This window comes from Lithobates pipiens, unplaced genomic scaffold (assembly GCF_037356315.1).
Source record: "Lithobates pipiens isolate NorthernLeopardFrog02 unplaced genomic scaffold, aLitPip1_a1.2 Scaffold_18, whole genome shotgun sequence".
NCBI lineage: Eukaryota > Metazoa > Chordata > Amphibia > Anura > Ranidae > Lithobates > Lithobates pipiens.
Window position 1 is genome coordinate 74,403,860 of NW_027507758.1, and position 20,631 is coordinate 74,424,490.

The following is a 20,631-nucleotide window of genomic DNA, read 5'->3' on the forward strand; positions in this document are numbered from 1 at the left end:
TTAGGTTCCACATTTACTATGCCTGGCCACTAGATAGTGTCAGTTTACATGGTTCCTGTTTATTATATATTTTTTTTATCATGTCAACATTTTCTTTATGTGCTTTAGGGCCGGTTCACACAGCAGGCGAGGCGAGACGACTCCGACTTGCCTCGCCGCGACCTGCAGCGGCCTCGGCGGCGACTTGCAAATGACTTCTGTATAGAAGTCAATGCAAGTCGCCCCGAGGTCGCCCAAAAGTAGTACAGGAACCTTTTTTCTGAGTCGGAGCGACTCGAGTCGCTCCTCTCAGAACGGTTCCATTGTACAGAACGGGGGCGACTTGCGAGAGCGAGGCGAGTCGTGTCGCCTCGCCTCGCATCGCCCGCAGTGTGAACCGGCTCTTAGCTATGATATTTTATCAATTTGCAATGTTTTTAATGTGTTTTGCATTACATTTTTTGTCTTCTACTCCATTTTGGAGGAGTCCCACCAATAGCACCCTTCCCATTCACTTTTAAGCAAGCTAGAAGTGGTGTGGCATCACTCCCTGTAGTGGCTAATACAGGGAAAAATGTCGGAGCAGAGAAGCCGCCATTCCAGGTTCTGATCCCATATCCTATATTGGCTTGGCATTAGGAGAGACGCCGACTTCACGTATCCCTTTAGGGACTAGTCGGCTTGCACATGCTGATTACACCTGGTGCCTGGATCGATACTGTAACATGCGAGTGTAATCACCATTTGTTGTTATTTGCCTTTATCTATTAAAAATACTACACTATGAGACCTTCCTCTATGTCTATTGTGGAGTAATTTTTTCCCCATCCTAGGTTTCATCTCGAGGGGCCAGTGGAGCTGAACTATGCTGTCAGTGGAATCAATTGGTATTCCAGAAGCGCTGCTTGACTTTCCTGTAAAAAGGGGTCATAGATCTCTGGTGAGTGGCCACCCATCTCTTGAGCACTTGGAACTAGGAATCCGATTTTGAGCATCACAATTTGGTGTTGGGATTTATCACATATGGACTTTTAACTTGCTATTTATTTGTATTTGCTATTAATTTCAAATACATAGGCCTAAACTACAACTTCCACTCTCCCTTTCTTTTCTAGTGCTAGAATTATATCCAAAAAATGAGAAAATGCAAATGCAGTGCTAGAATTGTATCAAAAAATGCCCAAAAATTTGAACTGCAACTGGAGAACATCAAACTATTTTAATTACATTTTTGACTGCAGTTGGGCTTTAGGCTAGGTTCACACTATTGCGATGCGGGAACGCCGCGAATCCGCGGCGTTTTCCCGCATCGCTCACCTCCCGCCGGCAGTTCACACTGCCCTATGCGGACGGCTGGGGGTGTCAATGTTATGTTAATGACACCCCCAGATCCGTCGGCATATCGCAGTGCGATCTGCCGACTCGCACAGGAATCGGATCGCATGGTGTGAACCCCCATGCGATCCGATTCCGTTGCGGACCCAAAAAAGGGTCCTGTGCGAGTTTGCTGCGGGACAGCTGCGAGTTCAGCCATACTATCTGTATGGCTGAACTCGCAGTGCTACGGAGATCGGATGTGATTTGCTGTGCGAATCACATCCGGTTCTCCCCCCGCAGCGGTGTGAACCCAGCCTTAGGAATATAAAATAAGTTATACCTGTAAAAGAAGTCAGGAGATAGTTGCCTTTTTAATTGCCTGCACAGCTTGGATGCTGAGAAATCAGCTAAAGTCTATTATGAAACCAATACTGCTGGAGTGTTGATTTCTTGCAACTGTCACTGGTTTGTCCCTCTGACCTCCACCCATTACAGGGTACTTTGGTGATGTAATTACTACTGTACAATAGTGGATGTCAGCAGGAGGAACTACTGAGATTTGCGTGAACCAAAAGTGTTTGTTTCAGTTTGGACCTCACATGAGTACTTCTCATCAGAGCCATGTTCAGGCAACCAAGCAGCAGGAAGGGCAATCTACTGACTTCTTTAACAAGTATAGCGTATACCAAATTCTTGACAAAAAAAAAAAAAATGATATTATTATTATTATTATAATAATAATACAAATGAACACAAATATTGATCATAACCTTTTCCACAATACCCAGATCTCCTCCACTCATAATACTTCGGACGATGGTTCCAGCTTTCTCAGCTATGGAGTGAGCACTCGCCACCAGCCTGGTCAAAACATTGGTGGTTGAGGACATTGTAAAAGCTAGAAGAGAATGTAAAAGGAAAAGGTTATTCCGACTGGAGCCTACACCAGGTATATTAATAAAGAATTGATCTATTTTACTGCAAGAACTTGGGCATTGCTGAAAAGTTTGAAAACCAAAAAGTTCTGTCTTTCTGGAGAGATCATCCTGGGAGGAAAAGAAACATCATGCATGGTGAATGGGTGAAAGGGGTGAAAAAACAAAGTGACTTTCTCAGTTGTAGGGTGAATTGAGAAGGCTGCATTTAATATATTGATTACGGTAACCTGTATGTAAATGGGAAAAAGTTTTTTTCTTTTTGGATAAAGTGATGAGGGGTTACCAGGGCCGCTTTTAGAAATCATGGGGCCTCATACAGCCTAACTGACGGGGCCCCCTTGACCCCACCCACAGCCCTACACTGTCACTGGTGGCAGGAGCATGTAACCCTTTACAGCGCCCCACCAATCATAACTGGAGATGAATGGGAGAGATGTCAGTGTTCTGAAATCTTTGCCCATTCAGTTTGTGTCTGCATACTCCACAGACTTGTGTCCATTTACATCAGGTTACTTCTGATCTGTCACTTTTACATTTGGAAAAATAGAAAAAATATGTTCTTTTCCATTTTTTTTTTTTTACCTGAATGGACAGGGAGGTAGGCAGATCTAAATGCACACAAGTCAATTCATATCTGGACTCCCGTAAACCTACATGGAGCTTTCAATGAGGTCCGCATGAAAAAAAAATGACAGGGGGACCCAATTGCAAAGCTTGGGTGAAAGGTTATCAAAAGGGAGTCCTTTGGGGGTGGTAAAAATGTAGATTGGCTATGTGTTTTTACTGTCCCTCCCCATCACATGTGTAAAATAGCATCTTACTATGTGCTCATGATCGTCATTATGATGATTACAGCACAGCAGGCGATCTATGGCTCTGTCAAGGTAACATGCTGCTGGGTGCTGCCTTTGTTACGGCTGTGCTGTGTTATAGTCCGTAACACACATTACAGCCATAAATTAAGAAAGTCAGTACCCAACAGCATGGTACACTGACAGAGCCATAGAGCACCTGCTGTCCTGTGATCATCATAATGATCATGACCATGAGCACCCAATGGGGAGTCTGTGGGCTGCACATTCTACAATAGCCTGTGTGATGTATAGTCAGTGTGTGTATGCAGGGGACTGCACTGCTTGCCTGTGCACCTCCCCCTTCGGGATTACTCTTGCTGTAATCGGTGATCCGTCTCTCCTTCAGGCTGCAGCGCGGCACTTACTCAGGCTGGATTCATACCTATGCATTTAAAGTGCTTTTTGCATTTTGCACTACAGAACGTGTTCCATAGGAAACCATGTTAAATGGGCTGTAGTGCAAATCTGCAAAATGCAAAAAGCTCTAAAAATGCATAGGTGTGAATCCAGCCTGAGGGAGGGGAGCCACATTACAGTAAAATCCATCTGTTGGGAAAGGCATACAGTGAGCGGCCTGGACTTTAGTTTGTGCAGAGCAGCGAGAGATTGTATGCCTGCTCCCGAAAATGGAAAAAAGTCCCTCTTCTGCTCTTGTTTCCTGGTCCCCTCTGTTAACCTGATGGGGCCCAGGAAATTACTAAAAATTATATATATATATATATATATATATATATATATATATATATATATATATATATATATATATATATATATATATATATATATATATACATATACACACATATACATATACACACACATACACACACACACACACACACACACCTTAGTAATCAAATGGGTGCGGGATAATAAAAGTTATTTAGCTAGTTTGTTATTTTTTAGCTAGAAGTTAAAGTGGTTGTAAACCCTCCCCCACAACTTTGTCCCATGTAAATCAGCATAAAAAACCCTAATGAACACCGCTTGTAGATATCTCCTTACTTGATTAGTAATGTAATCCTTGTTGTTCTGTAGAATGAAGTCACTGAGCATGCCCAGATCTCCCCTGATTTACGGCACACTCTCTGTCTTATCCATCTCTTATCAGGACTTCCCATGGCACAACACTGAACTCTGCTAATCACTCAGAGCTTCCTCCTACACACCATGTGACCATGTGACATGGCATACAGTCTAAACGTGGCTATTACTGCAGTCTTATCAGCTGAAGCTGATAAGTCTGACAAAGGGAAACATTAGACATCGGGCACAAGTAAATACTATGAAATAAACAAGTAAGCTATGAACAGGGATGCAGGGATGCCATAGAAACGTTGGATTGAGAAGGAGGCTTGGTTAACAGTACAGGAAGTGCTCAATGTAAGGGTGGAAATACACTCCACTGTGGACTCAGAAAACAATACTTAAGATGGCGCTGCCTAACCCCTGGAAACAAGTTTTATAAAGTTTCTTTAAACATTAAGTAATATGCGATTTAGGCTGGATTACAGTGGCTATAGTCTGATAATTACTTATTATAATGGACTAAATGAAAAGAAGCATCAGAGTGGGAGAGTTTACTTCCTCTTTAACTACTAAGCTCCTCAGCCCCCCCCCCCCCCACTGGCTGGGCCCGGTACAACAGGGCTGGTTGTACTGCCCTATCAGCAGCCTTGGGGGTTAGGCTCCAAGCAAACTAGCATTTATTAAGCTCCTAGACCTAGAAGCGGTCATTAGCATTTTTTTCCCCGCTCCTATTAGCTAAATAAATAGCGTTATCCTATGTGTCCATGCACATTACTTTAGGCTATTAGTATTTTTGAGCTTCAGCATCTAGGAGCAGAAAAACCAATTGCTTTTGTACAGATTATTGGAGCGCGTTTCCAACAGATAACAAAAAAAAAATAAAAAAAAGAAAAAAAAAAAAAGAAATGCTGAGCACACCTAATTGCTACTAAAATGCTCCCAACTGTTTTTTTTTTTTTTTTTTTTTGTCTTTTTCCTTCATGTACTGTAAAAATGCTAATGCTTCTAAAATGCTCCGACAAACTGGCACAAAAATGCTATTATCAGCATTTTTATAGCTTATTAAAAACACTTGTGTCCATGTAGCCTTAGACCCTTATTAAAGTTATTATTGCTGTCTATGTTTCAGGGGAAAATTCACCCTCTGAACTAGTGGGAAACAGTAAAGTGAAGGCAAATCCTATCAGGGCCATATAGGTGCAACTGCCCTGGGCCCAGTCATTGTTGTGGGGCCCAAAAGCAGCTGCCCTTTGAGCATGCGCTGCCCGTAAATTGGGATCCCATGAGAACACTGCAGACAGCACGGGGTACATCTGTGTATTACTCAGCCAGCATGGAGGGGGCGGGGCCATAAGCTCCACTGCTGCTCTGACTCTGCCCATTGCAGCCTGCATACTCGGAGGCTTAGAGCCGAGATTGTAATGGGAGCGTTGAGAGCCTCGCTTCCGGACCTCTGAGAGCCCCACCCTTGGACCTCTTAGAGTTTGTGGTGAGCCTGGCTGGCTAGATGGTGAGAAGGACCTATGGACTGCAGTCCCTGGCCACCTCCCGTGCTAGACCCACAGTCCCTGGCCACCTCCCGTGCTAGACCCGCAGTCCCTGGCCACCTCCCGTGCTAGACATGCAGTCTCATATGTATTATGTCTGCTGTCTCTGACAATGTCCTGTAGTGCGTACATCAGTGAGCAGTAATGATGTGCAGTAATGAAGCAATGAATCAGCAAGCAGAAATAAGGTGCTGTAACCTCTAGTAACCAGTCAGTGAGCAGTGATGATATACTGTAACCTCTGGCAACTAATCGCTGCCTGATCTGCTGCAGTAAACTGATTTATAGTCTTCCTGCTATTTGTTATATGTCTAAAAGTGGTTGGGGGGGGGGGGGGGGAATATGTTCGCCCAGGGTCCAATAAATGTTAAACACGGTCCCGAATCCAATACTTTGTAATTGTCACCAGAAAAAGGAAAAATGCTCTTCTAACATTCTATTGCGTCCCTGAGATAGGAAGTGAGAAGGGATTTCTGCAACAGTATGCAGACAACCAAAATGTCACACTACAGGAGTTTAATCCCTTCACTACTAACAGTTTTGACCCTAAATAAATCAACATTGGTGGGGTAAATTATACAGTATATGAATTTCTTGCAGCTCTCATCAACTCTGTCAGTCTCACCCGCCTTCCTATAATCCAATAATGTACAAAAAAAAATAAAAAATAAAAAAATCATTTAATTTTAACAGAGAGAGACCGGGGCACTAAAGGTGTAAAACTTCACTTCCAGAGCCCCAAGATACAAACACTTCCAGTTTGCATATGTTTTTCTTTTTATAGACAACGTGGCATTGCTTATGTGTCTTTTCATCAATGATGCCCACACTATTTTAATTTTGTCTGGCTCCTGATGAACTTTGTAGGTGGCTGTGTTGGCACACTCCCCACATTAGTAGTGGAAAATAATCGGCCGAACAGCGGCTTCCGACAAAGAGCGAAAATTGGCTTAAGGTGACACTAAAAACACACACACACACACACACACACACACACACACACACACACACTTTAAATTTACATTGTTCCTTCTATTTCTGTATGTGGATGATGGCATTTTGTAGATGCTATACCTTTTGCGCAAACCAATATACACTTATTGCGATTTTTTTTTTTTTAACCAAAAACATGTAGAATAATACATAATCAGCCTAAAAGGATGAAATGTGTTTTTTTTTACATTTTGGGGGATATTTATTATAGCAAAAAGTACAAAATAATGCGTTTTTTTCAAAATTGTTGCCATTTTTTTGTTTATAGCGCAAAAAAAGAAAAAAACGCAGAGGTCTTTAACCACTTGACCACTGGGCACTTAAACACCCTTAATAACCAGACCAATTTTCAGCTTTCAGTGCTCTCACAATTTGAATGACAATTACTCGGTCATGCAACACTGTACCCATCTGAAATTTTCGTCCTTTTTTTCCCACAAATAGAGTTTTCTTTTGGTGGTATTTGATCACCTCTGCGTTTTTTATTTTTTGTGCTATTAATGAAAAAATACCGAAAATTTTGTAAAAAAAAAGCATTTTTCTTCATTTCTATTAAAATTTTTTGCAAATAAGTAATTTTTCTTCATAAATTTGGCCAAAAATGTATACTGCTAAATGTCTTTAGTAAAAATAACCCAAATTAGTGGATATTATTTATTCTGCGTGAAAGTTATAGGGTCTACAAGCTATGGTGCCAATCACTGAAAATGTATCAATTTGATCACAGCTGATGTACTGACAGTCTATCTCATTTCTGGAGACCCTAACAAGCCAGTAATGTACAAAAACCCCCCAAATGACCCCTTTTTGGAAAGTAGACATTCCAAGGTATTTAGTACGTGGCACGGTTAGTTTTTTGAAGTTGTAATTTTTTCCCACAATTCTTTGCAAAATAAAGATTTTTTTTATTTTAATTTTTTTTCACACCAAATTGTCATTTTACCAGGCTATTTCTCTCACACGGCATATACATTCCACAAATGAAACCCCAAAATACATTCTGCTGCTCCTCCTGAGTACGGTGATACCACATGTGTTAGACTTTTACACAGCCTGGCCACATACACAAGTCCAACATTGAAGTAGCAACTTCAGGCGTTCTAGGAGCATAAATTACACATCTAATACCTCAACCACCTATTACACTTATGAAGGCCCTGGAGCACCAGGACAATGGAAACGCCCACAAAGTGACCCCATTTTGGAAAGCTAACACCCAGGTGGGCACTGATGGGCACAGGTGGGCACTGATGGACACAGGCGCCACTGATGGACACAGGCGGCACTGATGGACACAGGCGGCACTGATGGGGCACTGCAGTGGCGCAGGTGGCACTGATGGGCACAGGTGGCACTGATGGGCACAGTTGGCACTGATGGGCACAGTTGGCACTGATGGGCACAGTTGGCACTGATGGGCACTATAGTGACTTTGGTGGCACTGGTGTGGCTCTGGTGGCACTGATTAGCACACAGATGGCACTGGTGGGCACAGGCGGCACTGGTGGGCACAGGCGGCACTGGTGGGCACAGGCGGCACTGGTGGGCACAGGCGGCACTGGTGGGCACAGGCGGCACTGGTGGGCACAGGTGGCACTGGTGTGGCACTGGTGTGGCACTGGTATGGCACTGGTATGGCACTGGTATGCACTGGGGTGGCACTGGGGTGGCTCTGCTGGCACAGAGGTGGCACAGAGGTGGCACAGAGGTGGCAAAGGTCGCACAGGTGATAGATGGCACTGGTCTGGCACTGTTCTGGCACTGTTCTGGCACTGTTGTGGCACTGTTGTGGCACTGCTGGGCACTGCTGGGCACTCACGGTTATTTTTTATTTTCACTGGAATGTTCTCCTCTCCTCTCACGCTGCATCGGTGTGAGGAGAGGAGACTGATGACCTTAGCTTGACCCGGCAAGCCGAATTGTTTACATTTGTGATCGCTCCGTCATTGGACGGAGCGATCACGTGGTAAAGGACCGCTGCCATTGGTCCTTTACCGCGATCCGTGTTGCGCCGGGTCCCGTGAACTCGGCGAGCACGGATGTTCCGGCGTGCGCGCCCCAGGGGGCGCGCACGAACGATTCTCCGGGAGGCCGTTAATTAACGGCCTCTCAGAGATAGCAAACCGACCTATAGCCGTTAATCGGCTATAGGCCGGTTATTAAGTGGTTAAATAGCACAAAAACAAAGCTCTATTTGAGGGGAAAAACATTGCACGTTCGCACAATTGTCAGTTAAAGCGACGCAGTGCCGTATCGCAAAAAGTGGCCTGGTCAGGAAGGGGGTAAATCCTTATGGGGCTGAAGTGGTTAATAAAAAAAAAAAAAAAAAATCTAAGTACCTTTTTCTTAATCCATATACAGTTGTCACATGACCCAGCTCTTTCCCAGCCTGTCTGCAGGGAAACAATCAGGAGGAGCTTCTAGTCCTCCGCTGCTGGTCACATTTGCAAAAAAAAACACCCTTTGGAATACAGAGAAAAAATATCAATAAACAGTTTTAAATTGTCAGCAAGGATTAGACTTCTGCTCACATAGGCAATGGGCCTCAGATGCCCGTCATATTCTTGGTAGAGCACTCCGCCCAGTGTGTATGTATACAATATATACAGTGGTGTGAAAAAGTGTTTGCCCCCTTCCTCATTTCCTGTTCCTTTGCATGTTTGTCACACTTAAGTGTTTCGGAACATCAAAGCAATTTAAACAATAGTCAAGGACAACACAAGTAAACACAAAATGCAATTTGTAAATGAAGGGGTTTATTATTAAAGGTGAAAAAAAATCCAAACCATCATGGCCCTGTGTGAAAAAGTGATTGCCCCCCTTGTTAAAACATACTATAACTGTGGTTGTCCACACCTGAGTTCAATTTCTCTAGCCACACCCAGGCCTGATTATTGCCACACCTGTTCACAATCAAGGCATCACTTAAATAGGAACTGCTTGACACAGTAAGGTCCACCAGAAGATCCTTAAGGCCGGGTTCACACCGCTGCGATGCGGGAACGCCGCGAATCCGTGGCGTTTTCCCGCATCGCATTACTCCCGCCGGCAGTTCACACTGCCCTATGCGGACGGCTGGGAGTGTCAATGATATGTTAATGACACCCCCAGATCCGTCCGCATATCGCAGTGCGATCTGCCGACTCGCACAGGAATCGGATCGCATGGTGTGAACCCCCATGCGATCCGATTCTGTTGCGGACCAAAAAAAGGGTCCCGTGCGAGTTTGCTGCGGGACCGATGCGAATTCAGCCATACTATCTGTATGGCTGTACTCGCATCGCTACGGAGATCGGATGTGATTTGCGGTGCGAATCACATCCGGATCCCCCCCCCCCCCGCAGCAGTGTGAACCCAGCCCAAAAGCTACACATCATGCCGAGACCCAAAGAAATTCAGGAACAATTGAGAAAGAAAGTAATTGAGATCTATCAGTCTGGAAAGGGTTATAAAGCTTTGGGAATCCAGCGAACCACAGTGAGAGCCATTATCCACAAATGGCGAAGACATGGAACAGTGGTGAACCTTCCCAGGAGTGGCCGGCCGCCCAAAATTACCCCAAGAGCGCAGCGATGACTCATCCAAGAGGTCACAAAAGACCCCACAACAACGTCCAAGGAACTGCAGGCCTCACTTGCCTCAGTTAAGGTCAGCGTTCATGCCTCCACCATCAGGAAGACTGGGCAAAAATGGCCTGCATGGCAGAGTTCCAAGGAGAAAACCACTGCTGAGCAAAAAGAACATCAAAGCTCGTCTCAATTTCTCCACAACACATCTTGATGATCCCCAAGACTTTTGGGACAACATTCTGTGGACCGATGAGACAAAAGTGGAACTCTTTGGAAGGTGTGTGTCCAAGTATATCTGGCGTAGAAGGAACACTGCATTTCATAAAAAGAACATTATACCAACAGTAAAATATGGTGGTGGTAGTGTGATGGTCTGGGGCTGTTTTTCTGCTTCAGGACCTGGAAGACTTGCCGTGATAAAAGGAACTATGAATTCTGCTGTCTACCAAGAGATCCTGAAGGAGAATGTCCGACCATCTGTTCGTGTACTCAAGCTGAAACGAACTTGGGTTCTGCAGCAGGACAATGATCCTAAACACACCAGCAAGTCCACCACTGAATGGCTGAAGAAAAACAAAATGAAGACTTTGGAGTGGCCTAGCCAAAGTCCTGACCTGAATCCTATTGAGATGTTGTGGTATGACCTTAAAAAGGCCGTTCATGCTCGAAAACCCTCTAATGTAACTGAATTAGGACAATTCTGCAAAGATGAGTGGGCCAAAATTCCTCCAGGACGCTGTAAAAGCCTCATTGCACGTTATCGCAAACGCTTGGTTGCAGTTGTTGCTGCTAAGGCTGCTTTCACACTGCAGCGGGAGCGGCGTCGGCGGTAAAGTGCCGCTATTTTTAGCGGCGGTGTGCGGGCGCTAGTGGGGTGGTTTTAACCCCCGATAGCGGCCGGAAAGGGGTTAAACCCGCCCGCAAAGCGCCGCTGCAGCGGCGCTTTGCCGGCGGTATTGCCGCAGTGTCCCATTGATTTCAATGGGTAGGAGCGGTTTAGGAGCGGTGAATACACCGCTCCTTCACCGCTGCAAAGATGCGGCTGGCAGGACTTTTTTCACCCTCCGGCTTTCACACTGGAGTTAAAGGGGCCGGTTTTTTTCAGGCGTTACACAGGCGCAATTTTTAGCGCCTGAATACCGCCCCAGTGTGAAAGCAGCCTAAGGGTGGCCCAACCAGTTATTAGGTTTAGGGGGCAATCACTTTTTCACACAGGGCCATGATGGTTTGGATTTTTTTTCACCTTTAATAATAAACACCTTCATTTACAAATTGCATTTTGTGTTTACTTGTGTTGTCCTTGACTAGTGTTTAAATTGGTTTGATGTTCCGAAACACTTAAGTGTGACAAACATGCAAAGGAACAGGAAATGAGGAAGGGGGCAAACACTTTTTCACACCACTGTATTTGATTTTGAATATATATATATATATATTCAAAATCAAAAATCTTTATACGTTTTTGACCTTTGCATGGTGTGGACAGATTTCTGCCAGTCACAGACTGCGTCACGCCCCTCTAGCCTGTGTCTTATGAGGCCAAGCCTCCATCAATCTACATGTAATATTCCACCCCCATTGTGTTTAGCTAGTTAGTGGGCATATAGGAGGAGTGAAGTCCCTAGCTGCATTGGGGACTTGGACAGAAGAGAGAGTACAGCAGGATTAACCAAGTTTTTTGCAGAACACAAAAAACTAATCTCATAGTGACTGAGAGTATGGACAGCATGTAATAAACCATTTATTGATAGTTTTTTTTATGATATGGGTAGGGGTGGGGTGAACATGGAAAATTAATACTTCTACAGAGGCACAACAGGGTGGGACTTTAATTGTGCCTCTGAAGAGTGTAGACAAATAGAATACAATGGTGTAATTAAAGAAAAATAAACAATTTTTATTAGCTATAAAAACAGTTTAAGATACATTACAATTTGTGCGATTAAGTTTGAATTCAGGGTGTTCAGATCCCCAACAATTTACAAAGATGTTGCCTACGCGTTTTGTGGACAGTACCGCTTCGTCAGGGCCTTAAAGATAGCACAATGGTACGTCATATGAAATGAATTCTACAGATGAGAGATATATCTATATCTATCTATCACACACACACACTCAGACTGGCCTCAAAAGACTAAAAGGAACATAGAGAAGGAAGGGAATGAAGAGGGGAGAAAAAGTGGCGATGGAAAAGAGGAAGTGAATGGAAAAAGGAGAGGAGAAAAGACAAAAGAAAGGGAAGAAAAAGGAGGGAAAGAAATGTAGAGGAAAAGGGAAGAGACAGGGCTGAAAAGAACACTACAATATGTTATTAATTTTATTTTTGGAAGCTTTAATGCTACATATCTAGACAGCCACCAGTGTGCAACTGACCTTCCTTGTTTAAAAACTCCCCATGTGAGAAGCACCGCTATACACCAACAAGCAGAAAGTGCAACTGTATTTATATATATTCAATAATTTTATAAATATCTAGACTCCATTAACTAATACTTATTATTTACAAAAAATGGAATGCATCTTAAAAACTGTTTTTATAGCTAATAAAAGGGTCTCTTTTTCTTTAATTACACCATTGTATTCTATTTGTCTACACTCCTCAGAAGCACAATTAAAGTCCCACCCTGTTCTACATTTTTTGAAACAGTTGTATTTTTTATGATATGGGTTTAGTAAAACTTTAACCCACAATCAATTAGATTCCCTCCTTAGTAAGTATATATGATATCTCACTAAGTTACAGATTTTTGCACATCATTCTTATTCATTGCCCTGCCTTATTTCCTAGGTTCATTTCAGGCTGAGCCCTCCAGCAAATCTTTGGGGATGCAATTGGGTACTCTGTTATAGATGGACTTTTGCATCAAGTGGTTGACACTTAAAGTGGAAGTAAACCCTTCTATCATTTTCAGTCAAGGAAGCTGCCATCTTGGCCTCTAATGATTCTTCAACTGCCATAATGCTGCACATGTGATCAGTTATGATACCAGCCATTGGATGGTTTGAAAGTTTGGTTGAGAGCACAACCAATGTGAAAGTTAGCTTTTCCGGCATGCCGGGAATGTAAGTGTTTTTTTAAACTGGGTTTACTCCCGCTTTAAGTGTAAAATAGGGTTCAAATTGAAGCACAACACCACTGCTAAGAGCTCCAGATACAACTTTTAATGGAATAAAGGGTCAGGGGTACAATTCAAAGCACAGGCCTAGTCAACAGCACACTAGGCCTGTGCTTTTATTTCACACTGGAAAGTTCACTTCTGGTTTGTTCACTTGGTTGCCAGTCAAGCCTTAATAAAGTGGGCACTTAGACCCCTGAAACGTGTTAGATACTTTTTGAATTGTACCCCTGACCTTTAATGGAATTGAGTTGTATCTGGACCTTCAATTTCAACCCTTTTTACATCACACTACAATAGGGTGACCACATTTCCAAACTGCCATTCAGGGACAGCCCCCCACCCGCCTGCCCAAAAAAAATATTTTTTTTATACTTTTGTTTGCCAATTTTTGGAAAAAAAAATGCAAACAGTGGTAACCACTCCTGTAAGCCGCATCTTTGGAGCAGTGAAGGAGCGGGTGTATACACTGCTCTTAAACCGCTCCTGCCCATTAATCTGAATGAGAACCACTAGCAAAGCGCCACTGCGGCGGCGCTTTGCAGGTCATTTTAAGCCTTTTTCGGCCGCTAGCGGGGGTTAAAACCACCCCACTAGCAGCCAAATAGCGCCACTAAAACAACGGTAAAGCGGCGCTAAAAATAGTGCCGCTTTACTGCCGACACCCAGGGCGGCACAGTGTGAAAGGGGTCTGATACCAAGCTGGTCACACTATTTGAAATAGATAGCCAGACTTTCTGCCACACAGAAATACATATGTGTAAAAAAAAAAAAAAAAAAAAAAAAGGAAATAAAATAAATAGAAAAAAAAAACAGGATATTTTATTGTTACGAACATGCAGTATCAGATTCTAAAAGGAACATTGTTAAAAGCAATATATGATTCATTACAAGCATGCATATTCTCATGGAATAGTTTTAGTGAGTGAGTAGTGTACAAACCTGGAAGTTTGGCTGACGGGTTGTGGCCCTTGTGGGTGGGAGGAGGCTCAGGAGGAGAGAAGTCAGGCTGCTGGCTGCTGGACTGGCAATAAGCTGCATGCAGCGGGAGTAGTCAGCTCTGGCACTGGCACGGGCTTCCGTGGGGGATCCTGGATTACCAGCAGCATGGACTAGAGTCAGGAGGAGGAGATACAGAAAATGCTCAGCTGCTCTCTCCCTCTCTCTGCTGCGGCTGGAGGCGGAGAAGGAGAAGAGGAGGTGGGTGGACTCGGAGGCGCACTGCTCAGCGCAGGGATAGCTCTGGATAGCCGAGATCAGCCGACGTCACTGGTTGCTAGACGCGAGGAGGGGCCGCCTAGCAACCAGTTTGTTCGACTGCTTCGGCAATGTTTATCAGGGTGGTGGACTGGCGGTATGTTTTTTTTTCTTCATTCCGGGACACTGTATTGTCCCGGAATGAAGGTGCCCGGGACCAGGGACACAAATATGCATTAAGGGACAATCCCGGGCAATCCGGGACACGTGGGCACCCTACACTACAAGCCTAGGAGACTGGAGATCCTCTGGGGTGTAGAAGTCGCCTGCCCAGGAACCAGATAATTTACACCAACAGAAACACCTTAAGATAACAATAGCAATAAAACAAACCTATGGGTTCAGTGCTATCTTTCCATTTTCCTCACTAATGACACAGAGGACTTGAAAATCTCAACTTTACTCCAGTACAGGAATCTCGCTGTAAAAGGTTCACTTTTATAGCAGCTATTGTTCTAGTGATTACTATAGAAAACCTATTGGATAAGAAGCTATCCACTAATTTTTGCATAATCACTGTGAGTCAGGCAGATTTCTGTGCTGGAGAAAAGGTGAAGATTTCAAGTCACTGAACTCATTGACACTTAGGCTGGCCATACAAAATTCAAACTGTTAATGGGCAGGCTGAATGTACCAAGATGATCGATTGGTCAACTTGGGTACAACCAGCCTGCTGGATTCTCTTACAATTATCGCTCTCCTCACCAGGAGCAGACAATAGTTCGGCAGAAGAGAGTCACCTGTCAGCACTGTGTGTTGATAGGGGAACCATGTGAATTTCTTTCCTACAACCCATGGTTGCAGGAAAGAAATTTTCTCCATGTATAGACGGCCTTAGAGATCAACCACTTGACCCAGAAAGTACACCCATAATACAACACCCAAGTGCATCCATAAGGCAACAGTCATAAAAATTAATCTTTTAAAAAAAAAAAAAAAAAAAATGCTGCCTCTGGAAAGAAGATGTTCTTTTCTCCTGCTGCCTGCACCACAAAGCTCTGCCATATAGATGAGAAAGTGCTCATCGAAAATCCTGCAGATCCCACACTTCTGGTAATGTCAGATTCCCTGTCCCTTGCAGTGCTTAGTTGTTTGATCTCTACTATATTGGTCTGTTTTAGAGGATGGTGGGGGAACAGCAAATATATATCCCCTAAAAGTTGGGCTCAGCAGGATCTTCAGTGGGTGCTTTCTTTTTACTACTGAAGGGATCAGGCAGCAGAAGAAGTGAGTATTTGAAGACTTCCTTGCAAGCGCAGCTTTATTTTGAAGATTGACTTTTGAGACAAGGGGGGTTATTTACAAATCCAGTTTGCACTACAAATGCACTTGGAAGTGCAGTCGCTGTAAATCTGATATGAGGGGGAAGCTCTGCTGATTTCATCACCCAATCATGTGCAAGCTTAAATGCTGTTTTTTTTATCTTCCTTGCATGTCCCCCTCGGATCTACTGCGACTGCACTTCCAAGTGCACTTGCAGTGTACTTGCACTACACCCCCAATATCACTTTAACCACTTCGCGCATGCGCTATAGCCAAAAGACGGCTACAGCGCGGACGCTAACTGCCGGGAGGGCGTCCCTGGACGTCCTCCTGTTTACTTCCCCTCTGCACGCCGCCGCGGGCGCGCTTCGGGCAAGTTCTGTGCTGGCCGTGTCCCTCGGACACAGCCAGTCATAGATCGCTGTAAATGGCCAAATCACAGCTGCCGTTTACAGCACGATCATGTGTCCAATGAGAGATGATCTCATATGTAAACATATGAGATTATCTCTCATCGCCGCTCTCTCTCCTCACAGAGACAGAGACAGCATGTGAGGAGGGAGAGATGCAGCGGTTAGTGGAAAAAAAAAAAAAAAAAAAAAGAAAGTGCCCATCTGTCCCCACTGCCATCTGTCAGTGCCATCTGCCGTCTGTCATCAGTGCCATATACAAGTGCAATATTAGTGTCACGTGTCATTAGTGCCATCTGTCAGTGTCACGTGTCATCAGTGCCACGTATTAGTGGCATCTGTCATCAGTGCCACATATCAATGCCATGTCGGTGTCACGTGTCATTGTCCTGGTGCTCCAGGGCCTTCAATAGTGTAATAGGTAGTCAACAAGTTAGATGTGTAATTTATGCTCCTAGAACACCGGATGGTGCTCCCTGCATGTTGGGCCTCTTTAAGTGGCCAGGCTGTGGAAAAGTCCCACACATGAGGTGTTGTAATACTCAGGAGGAGGAGCAAAATTTATTTTGGGGCATTATTTGTGGTATACACATGCCATGTGAGAGAAATAACCTATTACAATGACAATTTTGTGGAAAAAAAAATAATCTTCATTTTGCAAAGAATTGTGGGAAAAAAATTACATCAAAAGCTCACAATTCCTCTTACTAAATATCTTGGAATGTCTACTTTCAAAAAAGGGGTATTTGTACTTTCCTGGCTTGTTCGGGTCGCAAGAAATGAGATAGTCCACCAGTACATCAGATGTGATCAATTTTGTATGATTTACACCACAGCTTGTAGACTCTAAAGCCGCGTACACACGGGCGGACTGTCTGTCCAACTTAGTCCGCCGAAACACATTTCAGCGGACAGTCCGCTCGTGTGTGGGCTTCAGCGGACTTTTTCAGCGTGCAGTCTGGTGGATTAAGTATTTCGGAATTTCCGTAATATTGTCCGTCCAACTTTGGTTTCAGCGGACAGTCCGCTCGTGAGTAGGCTAGTTGGACGGACTAAGTATGGCGCATGCTCAGAAAGGATTTACACGGCCGAAGGTTGCATTGCAGTGTATTGGACGTCGTATTTCTAGTCCCGTCGTACATGCTGTACACGTCATCGTACAAGCTTTCAACGGACTGTCTGTTCATCGTGTGTGCTCAAGTCCGTTCATTCAAAAGTAGGACGGACTGTCCGTCGGATTGTCTGACGGACTTAGTTGGCCAGACAGTCTGCCCGTGTGTACGCGGCTTAACTTTCACAAAGACCAAATAATATCCACCAATTTGGGTTATTTTTACCAAAGACATGTAGCAGTATAAATTATGGCCAAAATTTATGAAGAAAAATTAATAATTTGTAAAATGTTATCACAGAAACAAAGAAAATGCGTTTTTTTTTTCATTTATAGCGCAAAAAATAAAAAACCCCAGAGGTAATCAAATACCACCAAAAGAAAGCTCTATTTGTGGGGAAAAAAGGACAAAAAATTAATTTGGGTATAGTGTTACATGACTGAGTAACTGTCATTCAAAGTGTGAGAGCACCGAAAGCTGAAAATTGGTATGGGCAGGAGGGGGGGGGGGGGGGGGGGGGGGTTTAAGTGCCCAGTTGTCAAGTGGTTAATACTAGGCATACATACAGTGCCAACCTCTATGCTCCCACTGCTAGGTTATGCCTAATGTTTCTGTTCAAGTTTCAACTTGCTAAACAAGTTGAAACTTAGGCCCCTTTCACACTAACGTCCCGTTCAGGCCCGCCTGTCAGTTTTTCAGGCGGACCTGAACGGGTGCTCCATAGGGGTCTATGGAGCGTCGGATGTCAGCGGTGACATGTCCGCTGACATCCGACCCGCTCCGATCCGAAAAAGTGTGACGGAGGAAAAAGCTATTTTTCCATCCGTCTGCGGATCGGATCGGATGACGACGGGCACTGCGGTCCGTCGTCATCCGATCTCCCATAGGGGAGAGCGGCGCTGTGACAGGTCCGTCCCTGCACAGTGTGCGGAGACAGACCTGTCATCTCCCTGCTCAGCGGGGATCGGCGGAGTGATCCCCGCTGAGCAAACGGACATCCACGGGGCGGATCAGAACTGATCCGCCCCGTGTGAAAGGACCCTTACACAGGTCAATTGTGCGCTCCCACCACCCTCAAATCAAAGAACTTTGGCCTGGCATCAAGCCGTGCATGGTTGGTATAAAGGAATCACATATTCCCCCCAATACTTGTAAGTACCAATTAGTATTTCTTATGCAAACTAAAGATGGATCAAAGCATCAGAGGTGCGCATGGATGGAAAGTTTTGGCTGCTTAAAGACACCCTATAAAAATTAACCTGTTACTTTGCAATATATTGACAAAACAACAGGATCACTTTCAGGGCCTATTCAGCAGTGAGATGCATCTTGCAGATGCAAACCATCCCTCTGGAATTCCTAAGCAGCTAGATTGGCTTTTTTACACTTGTGACAAGCTCCATTAGTCAAAAAAAAAAAAAAAAATGCAGAGCCTCAATGAAAGAGCTGAAATCCAATGAATGAAAGGGGTAGGCCATAGACTTGGCAGGCTGAGGAGTAAAGAGAGAGATGATGCTGGATGATCTCCAGCCATGAGGCAGGCTTTATCTTACTTGCTGCAACTTCTAATGCACAGAGAGTGCAGTGAAATCAGGAATGCCGCATACACGTAATGCCAAAAAAGATATATAGAACGGCAATACTTTGCAATTTTGTTGTGCCACATCCGATAATAAAAAAACTAGAAGAGGGAGACCCCTGGTGGTGGGTGGACTTTGGAGGCACGTACAACAGAAAATGTATTTATTCATTGAATTGGTATAAAATTATATCATAAAAAAAATATAATATGAACAACACAGTAATCAACAAAACATGGTACAATTAGCTAATAAGCTTATCACCCATACAAAATACAATTGGCTATAGAGCTTGTCAGCCTACGCGTTTCGGAGCGCTGAGAGTCTCCTTCCTCAAGGATGGATATATAGCATAAGGTGCAATTATATCAAAATACAGTAAAAGCTCTCATCAGTCTTTTGCTGGCCGAATTTCCGATCGTGTGTACAGGGCATAAGAAATTTCTGTACAGAAAAGGAGTTTGTAGAACTGTACAAGAAGTTAAAGTGGAGCTAAACTTTGTGATGCTTACTTCCCTTTAATGGTCTTGTGTCCCTCTCTGGCGTTTCCTACCCGGCTGCTTCCAGGTGTCAGGCTGAAGCAGTTCACAATGGCCGGTGCTGGATGACATCAGACATCCAGGCACTGTGCTTGAATATGAACTGCATTGCACAGCTCAGCATACATTCCAAAGCAGACTGTGAGCATGCAGGCAAGTTATTTTTTTGCAGAAGAGACATTGCATATCCTTTCTGCAAAAGAACACCTAACTGTACATCATGTCTGACATTAAGCAGCTAGCTTTCAGATAAAAATGATACTGGTGGTAGTTTTACAACAGGATCACTTTTATAGGCCATGGGAGAGGTGCCCTCCACCATTTGTTTACAGGTCTACCGGCGTCTTGTCAGAAAGCCGATACCCAAAAGAATATGTAACGGAAGTGACGTTCCATCATGGTCATCTTGGTACACCCACATGTATCCACAGTAAGCCTACTGTCTGAAGTCGCCAAGCGGACATCTTTTTACACCCACTGAAGTCTTGTATTTCACACTTAGTTTTACCAGTGAACGAAGCTTATATATAGTGAAATACAGTATTTGGAAGTGTGTGACTGTTTTGAAGTTGAATTCTATAAGCAGCGGCAAGCCTGCTGATCTCACAGGTTTGCGAACCTGACAGAAGAATTTTAAAATTCAACATCAAAAAAGTTTGACGGATTTCTAAATACTGTATTTCACTTAAGGTCAGTTTACTGTTAAAAATAAGGCCTCATGCACATGAGACGCAGTTAAACGCGCGTTCAGATGCAGTTGGACAGTTTTTTCAACTGCCCCTGAACTCATTCAATGTTATCCTATGTGTCCATGCACACAGTCTCGTTTTTTTCCGTTTTTATGCAGTTGCGTTTAGTCTCGTTTTTCCAGAAGCAAAAAAATGCGTTCAGAAGCAAAAATTTCCACGTTTCAGACGCAAAACGCGGCAAAACGCGGCAAAACGCCGCGTTTGCGTTTAGCCGCGTTTGCGTTTATATGCGTTTTTAAAGGTGACGTTTTTTTTTACATTAAAAATCTCAAAAATGATTGCAAATGATGAAAAACCATTAGAAAAATATTTTAAACAATTGCAATTGCAAGTGGACAATCCACAACTTGTGGCAAGTGACGTGGCAAGTGGACAATCC

At 43.9% G+C, this 20,631-nt stretch overlaps 1 protein-coding gene across 1 annotated transcript in view; it reads right to left on the minus strand.

Annotated features, from left to right (window-relative positions):
* BPNT1 (3'(2'), 5'-bisphosphate nucleotidase 1) overlaps window positions 1–20,631 on the minus strand; it is a 42,635-nt gene that overhangs the window by 16,309 nt on the left and 5,695 nt on the right. Inside the window, exon 2 of the mRNA XM_077485786.1 lies at window positions 2,067–2,194. Coding sequence (XP_077341912.1) covers window positions 2,067–2,194 — 128 coding nt within the window. The remainder of the gene's footprint in view (window positions 1–2,066; window positions 2,195–20,631) is intronic.